The sequence below is a fragment of the Pantherophis guttatus genome, chromosome 2 (genome assembly GCF_059756535.1).
Source record: "Pantherophis guttatus breed Tessera chromosome 2, ASM5975653v1, whole genome shotgun sequence".
Classification (NCBI taxonomy): domain Eukaryota; kingdom Metazoa; phylum Chordata; class Lepidosauria; order Squamata; family Colubridae; genus Pantherophis; species Pantherophis guttatus.
The window spans coordinates 252,398,585-252,408,273 of NC_142064.1; the positions used below are offsets into that span (position 1 = coordinate 252,398,585).

General features: G+C 39.1%; 1 protein-coding gene across 5 annotated transcripts; it reads left to right on the forward strand.

The window, feature by feature from the left end:
• Nucleotides 1-2,938: 2,938 nt before the first annotated feature.
• Nucleotides 2,939-8,484, forward strand: POLR1H (RNA polymerase I subunit H). 5 transcript variants are annotated; one of them, XM_087883866.1, is made up of 5 exons: nucleotides 2,939-3,050; nucleotides 4,514-4,664; nucleotides 6,036-6,133; nucleotides 6,684-6,793; nucleotides 8,038-8,484. In XM_087883866.1, the coding sequence occupies exons 2-5, from the start codon at nucleotides 4,535-4,537 to the stop codon at nucleotides 8,060-8,062; spliced, it is 363 nt and encodes a 120-aa protein (XP_087739992.1). In that variant the 5' UTR covers nucleotides 2,939-3,050; nucleotides 4,514-4,534; the 3' UTR covers nucleotides 8,063-8,484. The 5 variants fall into 5 exon arrangements, with proteins under 5 accessions (XP_087739992.1, XP_087739990.1, XP_087739991.1 ...); XM_087883864.1 differs by having other exon boundaries at nucleotides 6,684-6,789; nucleotides 8,038-8,410; XM_087883865.1 differs by lacking the exon at nucleotides 2,939-3,050 and adding an exon at nucleotides 3,382-3,718 and having other exon boundaries at nucleotides 8,038-8,410.
• Nucleotides 8,485-9,689: the final 1,205 nt, after the last annotated feature.

The window sequence follows — 9,689 nt, forward strand, 5'->3', positions numbered from 1 at the left end:
TGCTGCTCTCCCTCTGTGAAGTGGCCTTTGGGGTTTAATTACCAACTGCCACCTGAAGAATATGTAGTTTGGCCCTAGGAGTTCACTCTGACTTCTGATTCTCTAGAGTTCTATGGCAGTTTTCCAACTGATGTCCTTGTTATTTGCAATAAATGTATATACTAGAGTTCCAGCAATCACATTTGCTTCTGTAGGAAATTAGCACCCACCCCTTTTCTAGAAGAATGAAATATTTTAGGAAATATTAAAAGAGCAGAATATTATGTTTCCCTGGATGAGAAATGGAGAAGCATGTTTTAAAGATGAAGCAGTTCCCATCTTCCTGCCCCCACCCTTTGTCAATGGGCCAGAGGCAGAAACTCAATCTTTGTCAATGGACCATCATCTGCAACACAATAGGACCCATCTAGCAACAGAAACTCACCACATGGCACCTGGGAAGATTACATCAGCCAGCAAGGCTAGCTAAGACCCCCACTCCCTGGGAGTCTGACAACCAATCAGGATACTCTTTCAGACCCCAGGAAGTTCAAAGCCAGAGAGGGCATAAAACCTGGGGACTCACTGCATCTCGGCCCCTTTTCTGTTCAGGAACTCAAACCATGTGATCCTGTCCACCATTAAACCATCTTTCCAAGCAGTCTCCATGTTTCCAGTGTCTTTTTCCCCATTTGGAGCTGAACTCAGAAGAATATTTCTTCTAACAATTCCTTTTTTAGAAACATAAAGGCAGGCAATCTGTTGCACCTACAGGCAAAGAGAGTAAGGTTCAATTGTGCAGAACCGAATGGCCCCTCCATGATACAATGCAAATGTTGTGATGAAATGTTGTGATCAGGGATGTCAAACTCAAAGCCTGCAGGCTGGATGTGGCCCGCGGGGTTGTGCTTAGATCTGACCCATGGGGCCATCCTGGAAACAACAAAGGACTGGCCCGCAGTGCCTCTGCCAGTGAAAACGAAGCTCGGGATGTCTGCGTGCGGCCCTCCCGAGCTCCGTTTTCAGTTGCGACGGCCTCCTGCAGCCCTCTGCCAGCAAAAACAGAGCTCGGAAGGACCATGTGAGAAGAAGGCAAAATCATTTCCCTCTTCTATTCTTTTGTCACCACCATACTTAATCCACTGATCTATACTCTGAGGAACAAAGAGGTATATAAACCATCTGAAGAATAATGAAGATCAAGAATAAAGAAGATCAATAATGAAGGCGAAAGACTAATGAAGGTCATTTATTAACTTTATTCAACAGACCAAGACCAATACTTTTAACAAATGCTCATTCAAATACTCCAAATATGCTCCAAAGACTAATGACGAAAAACTAAACCTAGTAGTTCCCAGCTTCTTTCAGAAAAACAACATGATTCATGGTAATCACAATGAGGATGATGCATATAATTACAGGAGCAGTTTTCAGCACACCAGTGTGTTTTATTTTTATTGATCATGTATATTGCCTTTGGAATAATCCAACAAATTATACAGTGTTGGAAAAATTGGCATTTAACTAAAAGCATTTCAAGAGTTTAAAATAGGTAATTTAGTCATCCCAATCCTTAATTAATCTGAATTTCCACAAATATGCATTCTAATGGATTACTGTGTGTACACATAAATGATTACCCATTTTAACTAATTTGCTACTTTTGGCCTTCAAAACTTAAAACAGACCGGGAACTGGGCCAGAATACATCAAGAGCCACATTCCTGCATAGGTCCATTCAACTCCTGAGCCGTTTCCTTGACCCTTTGCATTAAATGTGTAGTCAATGTGTATTGGAGAGAGAAGGTCTTTGAGTGGAATATCCTCTCCAAGATAATGAACTCAGCGATTCATGCTGTTGCTGTTGATAGTGCTTTAAACTAAAAGCTGTAAAAGAATGAAATAGACAGGTTATTGATGGAAAGATACTTAGTTTAATAAACCCGACCTTTAACAATAGTTTATTAGTAAAAAGATGAGATATAAGTAAAAAAATACATAATGAGTTTATGTACGAAAATAAAATAAATTTGTGCATTCCTTTGGAAGAAGTGTGTTAAAACACACTAGAGTGCAAATGCAGCACACATCTGCAACTCAAGTAATGTGTTTTTCAAATAGCTGTGGGAGGTTTCCATTTCACTTTTTCAGTTCCATACTCCTTTTTTACATTTTTAATAAATTAAATCCAAACAACAACAGAGAGAATACACATAATTAGCCTTTGGGTATGGATAATGGGGATCTTTAGTTTACTATTTGTAGTAGGCATACTCAAAATGAATGTAATTCCCACAATACTCTGTATTTTGCATGGAATTTGCATGGAATTCTGAGGGAGAAGGGCTGTTAAGAAATAAGAAATATCAATCAATAAATAAATATCTATTAAATTTGCATTATACTGTTCTGTTAATTTCTATGGGGTTCTTCAGTTCTGAAAGTATCTTTGAAAAAGATGTAGAGATTGATTTCCTGAATCTCGAATTGTGCCATTATGCATACTTTCTGACCAATAACAACTTTTGGAAAGTTTCACGGTGTAAATTGTCTTTACAATAAATGGTGTGCCATACAACTGTGAAAAATGTAGGATAGGGTATTCTCTGCATTATGGGCTCCAATCTGACCCTTTATCTTCATTTTATTGCCCCGTTCAAACATCTCTGGTTCTCTGAGACCGCTTGGACAAGTCCCTGCTTGGGTTTTTGAGCAAGCTTTACTTGCTTGGAAACAAACTTTGCAGGCTTATATATGAATGCGGCTCCTATCAGAAAAAAAAAATGAGTAGAAACTCAACACTAGAGCAGGGGTGGACAACTGTGGCCCTTTTACAACCTGTGGACTTCAACTCCCAGAATTCCTGAGACAGCCCTAGAGGAAAAGGGAATTCTTGTATAGACAGTCTAGCGCTTTTTCTTTTCTTTTTTCTACTGCTCTTGAAAGGGTAGCCGCTCTGCGCTTCCGAGCTTGTCTCCCCAGGAAATCAATTGTGCATTCTTTCTGAGACTGCACATGGAGTTACATTTAGAAGCCGGCGACAGTTCATAAATGGGCAGAGAGCAAAGGTATTATTATTATGATGATGATTTTTATTATCGATTATACTGATGATTATGATTCGAGCGTTTGGACTTTAAAATGCAATTACGAGCTCCTCCGCTAAACTGCTAACATACATTACACTTAAGATTTGCAGGGTAGAAATTGCATGAAAACTTAAATTGCTCGATTTTTCTCAGCTCGAAGCGACCCTAGTGAGAAGAGGCGTTCGCAGGAATCCTGTTCTTCTCAAAAACTCAACCTGTCTTCACGTGTCAACCTTTCTTCACGTGTTTCTTACTGTCGGACTTGGAGGGAATTGGATTCCAGCCCCCATTATTCTCAGCCGGTGGAGCCACATTAATATGCTGGCCAGAAATGACGCAGATCGTCATCTAGCACACCGAAGAGCTTCCAAACAGGAGAAAATCGAAGTAGATCATCTGCTTCTTTTGGTGACTTAAGACCGCGAAATGCCAAGGCGGAAACCCCTTTTTATCTCGATGAAGAGCATTTTTACTTTTCTGCGGACATGTTAAGCAGCGTTTGGGCAAGTTTAGTATATAGACAAAAGAGGGAAATGTATGACTTTGGAATTGTGGTTGAATTTCAGCTTGTATCAGTCCTGGTCACCATGGCCAATGGTGATCTATCACTTGGGAACATTTATATTTCTTTCTGCATTAAATTGCCGGTATATGTCAAAATTTCGTTATCCCGATACAGTATTAAAGTTTTGGAAAAATAAGACAGATCCACGTTAAATTCAAATTCAAATCTTTATTGTCAGTGCATAACATATATACAATGAGATTGGTTGAGCTCCCTCAATGCACCCCCCAACAAAAAAACAACTCACAGTGAAGACAGAAAATCCCTAACCCAATAAATCATATTAACAAAACACCCAGTCCTATTGCACCAGTGTGAACATGTTACACATTGCGCCGGCCCTGCAGTCCATCATACTGCATAGTTATGATGTTATTTCTCATTCAGGAGTCTGACAGCCCACGGATAAAAACTGTTCTTCAGCCTATTTGTGCGGCTGGCTATACTTCTATATCTCCTTCCTGATGGTAGGACGGTAAAGAAGTGATGACCAGGATATATTTTTTGAAAAAAGGCTAACAGAGTTCATATAACTGCATTGTATAGAATAATTCTCCCACTATTTATTCCAGGTTTTTTTTCTCTACTCTTTCTGGGTTTAAAGTTATATGGAAAGAAATCTGTCCCTATTTATTTGACAAAGAAGCAGATCCCAAATTAATAATTTTAATATTAGAACTGATAATGAATGATTGATTTGGGAAAGTGGCTTTTCCATGTAAGAGGAAAAAACACAAGCTTGCCAATCAGAAAAAGAAAATCAAATATTTCAAGTGGCCCTCAACAGCTTTTATTCTTAAGGCAGGGGATGAGTAATTATTCTGGGATCACTTTTAATTTTTATGATCATGTGTTATGTATTTTTTCCCCTATATAGCCTCTGCTTTACTTGGTAATTATGGAACAAGGAGGTTCCTGCTTTGAGTCAGAACTTGATTTTTGTCCTGAGTGTGGTACTGTCCTGCCCCTGCCAGGTATCCAGGATAAGGTGATATGTCCTTGTTGCTCTTTCAACATTGATGTGAAAGGTAAGTTCTTTTTTGTAAGTGTATATTTTACAGGAGGATTCAATTTCATAGCTATCAAGTTCTAAGCATACTTTTCAGTGCTCTTTTATTAGAATAAAATAGTAACTACTTCTATCTTTCCCACCTGAGTTCAATCATTTAATACTGTTGGAAGAAATATCCAGGTCCAGTTCCAAGCCAGGAGAAAGGCACTAGAAATAAAATGGAAGCTGATTGGAAAGAAAGGTTCCCTTTATTGATGAAGCAGAACCACAAACTACATGTGATTCTGGGACAGCTGACAAAATGGACTTTATAGCGTGGGTGGGTTTTATACCTTCTGGATTCCTATGGGGTCATGTAGGGGTCGTGGCTGACTATAGTCAAAAGGGGAAATGCAAATCCTAGGTGTTTGTCTGAGTTAATTTTGTCAACCTTTGGCTTGATTGTGTTGCTTATCTGGAAGTTTCTGCCTGACCCTGTCTTTCTGAATGGATTACCAGTTCTGCATTTCTATAAGATGGCCTCCTCAGTTTCTGCTTGGGACAGGGAAACTGGGACTGGTTTCTGCCTCCCTTAAGTTTTTTTCCATTTCTCCTTTAGGGGGAATATTCTAGCCTGCCTTTTTAATATTCCCCAAAATATTGCATTCTTCTGGTGGGTTCCCACAATACTACCACCATGTATTTCTGCACTTGAAGCAATGAATGGAATCTCAGTTAAATGCACCATTAGGGGGTGGGGTGTCTATTACTGTAATGAATATCCATTTAAATGGAAAATTATTCATTTTATGTTTAAATACGGAAACATGGTGTTTATCATGTGCTTAATTTTTCAAAACAACAGAAGAGATTACAGTGTATCATTTATAACTAGAATACATCATTTCATAAAGAACACAATCTTTGAAAACAAAAAAAAATGATACAAAAAGTGGTACCCTTGATTTAGATAATTAGTTGTCAGGGAAAAGTTGTAATTTAATCTCTTTCCTTACATGTTAGATTTGTTGGAAATAACAAAGCTTTAGTGATCTTGTGTTCCACTCCAAATTGTGAGAATATAAGAAACATTAGATGAAATATGAAACCAGTTTGGTATAGAGGTTAAGGCACCAGGCTAGAAATCGGGAGACTGTGAGTTCTAGTCCTGCTTTAGGCATGATGCCAGCTTGGTGACCTTGGTCCAGTCCCTTTTTCTCAGCCTTAAGAAGAGGACAAAGGCAACATACTTCTGAAATCTTGCCTTGGAAAATTGCAGAGACTTGTCTAGCCAATTGCCAGGAGTCAACATTGATTTAAAAGCACAAAAAATAAAAAAGAAGAAATTGACAAGATTGAATTAATGAGCACTTTAATCATTCTTCATACATTTTTTTTCTTTGCATAGATTTTGAAAAGAGAGTCATCCATACATCAGTCACATTCAACAAGATAGAATCCTCCTCTTTGACTGCAGAAGAAGGAAAAGAAGTCAAGGGCCCACTGGTGAGTGAATGAGAAGACTAGTTATTGGTTCCATTAAGCATCACAGGCATGATGGTGTCAATAGGCAAACTATGTAAATTACATAATTTGCAACCGTTTGCTTTATTTGCATAATTATGTCACCCTTGCATATGCCATCTGGGCCACCCTTTGGTGACATGGGAAATAGCAGACACCGCTGGGTCCCCATCAAACATTTAAAATAGGCTTTGACTCTATTTTCTGGAAACAATTTTAGAAATAGTTGATCAATCTGGAATAGCTTCAGAGAAGGAAAATGAACACAAGAGTAGAAATGAATTCCATTGCTGAGAAGTCAAGTGAGCTTGGCATGTTTACCTTTGAGGAAAGACTAACTTTGTTCTTAGATTTTTAAAAATTGCATGCAGGATATATAAACTAGATATAAACTTGTATAAGGGGGCCTGGAGCTTGTACTCATAGCCAAAGGACTTAAAGGAATAAGTCCTCAATTGCACCTTAAGGATTCTGCCGTACCAACATCAGAAGGTTTACTGAATGCTTATTTTGTTTATTTCAATCTTTTCAGATTGACAGAAAATGTCCTCAGTGCGGGCATGAGGGCATGGCCTACCATACTCGACAGATGAGATCTGCAGATGAAGGGCAGACAGTTTTCTACACCTGCATCCAATGCAAGTAAGAGCTTGTATATGGCCCCTGCTTATGATGATGAGATGTTTTACGTTAGGTCGCATTTGTTTTGTCCCAGCTGTATGGTTTGCTTGTTATAGGACTCAACCTTAAATGTTAGGTTTAGCCCTTAAGACTGTAATCTATTTAGGATTTATGTATTTTACTATTTTTATTCAGGGGTTATCTAAATCTATACAAGTCTCCCCAAGGATATAAAACCGTCTTTTCTGGTCCACCAGCAGAAGCTGTGATTGTGGTACTAAAGGCAGAGATTTTTCTGTGGTAGCCTCACACCTGATGATACTCCGTGATGGAAATATATCTGAGTTCCAGGAGGACTTGATTTAATTTACAATTCATTTTAGCATATGTGTTGTCCTCACTTAATGACAGTAAAGCAGCCATAAAGCACAATGTCATGTGACCATGACCCTTAGTGATGGAAATTCCAGCACTCCTTGTTGCTGTTGTTAGAATGGAATGGAATGGAATGGAATGGAATGGAATGGAATGGAATGGAATGGAATGGAATGGAATGGAATAGAATAGAATAGAATAGAATAGAATAGAATAGAATAGAATAGAATAGAATAGAATAGAATAGAATGACCAGGGATTTTGTGGTGTCCCTGGGATCGACAGAATGTGCCCTCCACTATCACCGTCTCAACGGGACGGTGAGGTCCAAAAAGGACCGTCCAGCGGCGGGGATATCGACGGTGGTCCTGGAGCCTCAGGATCTTTTGTCGCGAATTCAGCTCCGCCCTCTCCCAGTTGCAAATGGTGATCAAATGACCGTGGGATGTGTGACGTCATATTTTGAGCTGAGCACCAAGACCCACGTTTGCAGCACCACCATAGGAAGACTACATACACCGCAAGTATGATGACTGATCATAACTACCACGCTTGTTCATCTCCAGTACTCGGCTGAGTTCTTTCCAAAGATAAGTATTGGGGATACCATTTGATGATGGTTCCAGATTTTTCTGCAGAATAGGTCTCAGACGAGTCTTCATTCTCTTGCCTATTCTGCTTCTGAAATCATCTAACTTGTCAGGTTATTTAGATTATGTATAAAACAAGTGGGAGAGTTGTACAGATGTTACAACATTAATTGCTGTCTGTAAAATGACTGTACATGAGTCATTAATTGATCCTGCATATGTTTTTAATCCGGTGTCAGCAATTCCATGGAACTATAATACCTCTCAGAGTATTTACACTGTTTATTCTTTAAATTCTAGGTTCCAGGAGAAAGAAGATTCTTAATCACGTTTGCCAAAATGTGTGGAAGACAGTACTTAAAACTCCAGTTGTGACAGAGAATTATTTTTGGGTTTTTATGAAGAGACTATAACGTTCTTAGATGCTTTAAGAAGCATCTTGTTTAAATTGGATGATTGGCAGCTGGTGACCGATTGCACAGTTCAAATGAAAATGGAAACAGCAAAAACAGGACCCTACAAATGGCCTTGTAGAACTTCAAATCTCCTTTTCCTCAACTGTTTTGATCAGTGAAAGAACAGTAATCAAAACGTGCTGAGTTGCAAGTTGCTCTTTATTGCTACTGTTATGTATATTTATTTCCTTATAAATTCATGTTTTTATTGAATTGTACTACTGGCTCCTCCTGCTACTATAAACTTCTGAGTTTTTCACAGGACAAGAAACAAGAGAGATCTTCCACTGTCCTTTGAATACGTTATGGTTTTATTCACACAGCTCTGAATTCTGTTTCAAAATGGAGTAAGAAGAGTCTGTGTGGGTGGTTGCTTAGCAATGCAATTGTATGAATTCCTCGTAATTCTATATTTTGCAAAACGATCTAATTCTTCTGCTTTGTGGCTCTTTGGGAAATTGATGTGAGACTGCATTAGCAAGTAAGTGATCATGATAGAAATAATTTGTGGTCTTGGGCTCCTTTTGGCCCCGTCACCAGACATTATGAAGAAGCTATGCAAATTTTCTGATTTTTATTAACGTGGGTCTCAACACTGTCTCTCCTTCAAAGATATGGGGCTGCTTGTGTAGTTTTTAGATATTGTACTAACTATAAAGCGCCTCAGAGGGAGACCACAGCTGCGATATAAGGATATCTGCAAGAGGGACCTAAAGGCCCTGGGAATGGACATTTACAACTGGGAAACCTTGATCTCCGATCGTTCAGCTTGGAGGCTAAAGACGCAGCATGGTCTTCTCCAATTCAAAGAGACACTTGTTCGGCAGGCTGAGGCAAAGAGGCAGTCCCGGAACCAGTGAAATCTGGGGACTGGGCAGGGGACATAATGTATCTGCCCTCAGTGTGGAAGGGATTGCCACTCTCGAATTGGCCTTTTTAGTCACACTAGATGCTGTTTTAGGACCTCTTTCCAGAGCACGATACCATAGTCTTTTTAGACTGAAGGATGCCAATGTAAACTAACTATAGAGGAATAGGAGGCACTATTCAATCACTTTTGCCTTTATTGGGACTTTTCAGGCAATCTGCATCCTCCATACTCGATGTTTGATGTCCAAACTTTTAATAGGATTTGAACCCACAGGCCATGCACTTTGTGACATTTAAATAATCTTGGCCTGGCTGCCAGTAGCCTACAGAAAAGGTAATTTTATAGAAGCTATGCAATTAATGCCTTCCTTTTCTTATATGCCTTCATATTAGTAAATTTTCTGATTTGGGACATGTAAATTCAAATCCTGTTAAGCAGTTGAACATAGACCTTCTAGCATGAGGTTGTCTAGCCTGAATAATCCCAGTAACAACCAAACCTGGTGCATAGTGACTCCTACTGGTCAGTAGCTAACATAACATCAAAGCACCTTGAAGATATGAAAATGGTGTGAAGAGGGTTTGCTGAAGTTCATTGCAGTTGGATAGCTTAACGCTGATATGCAA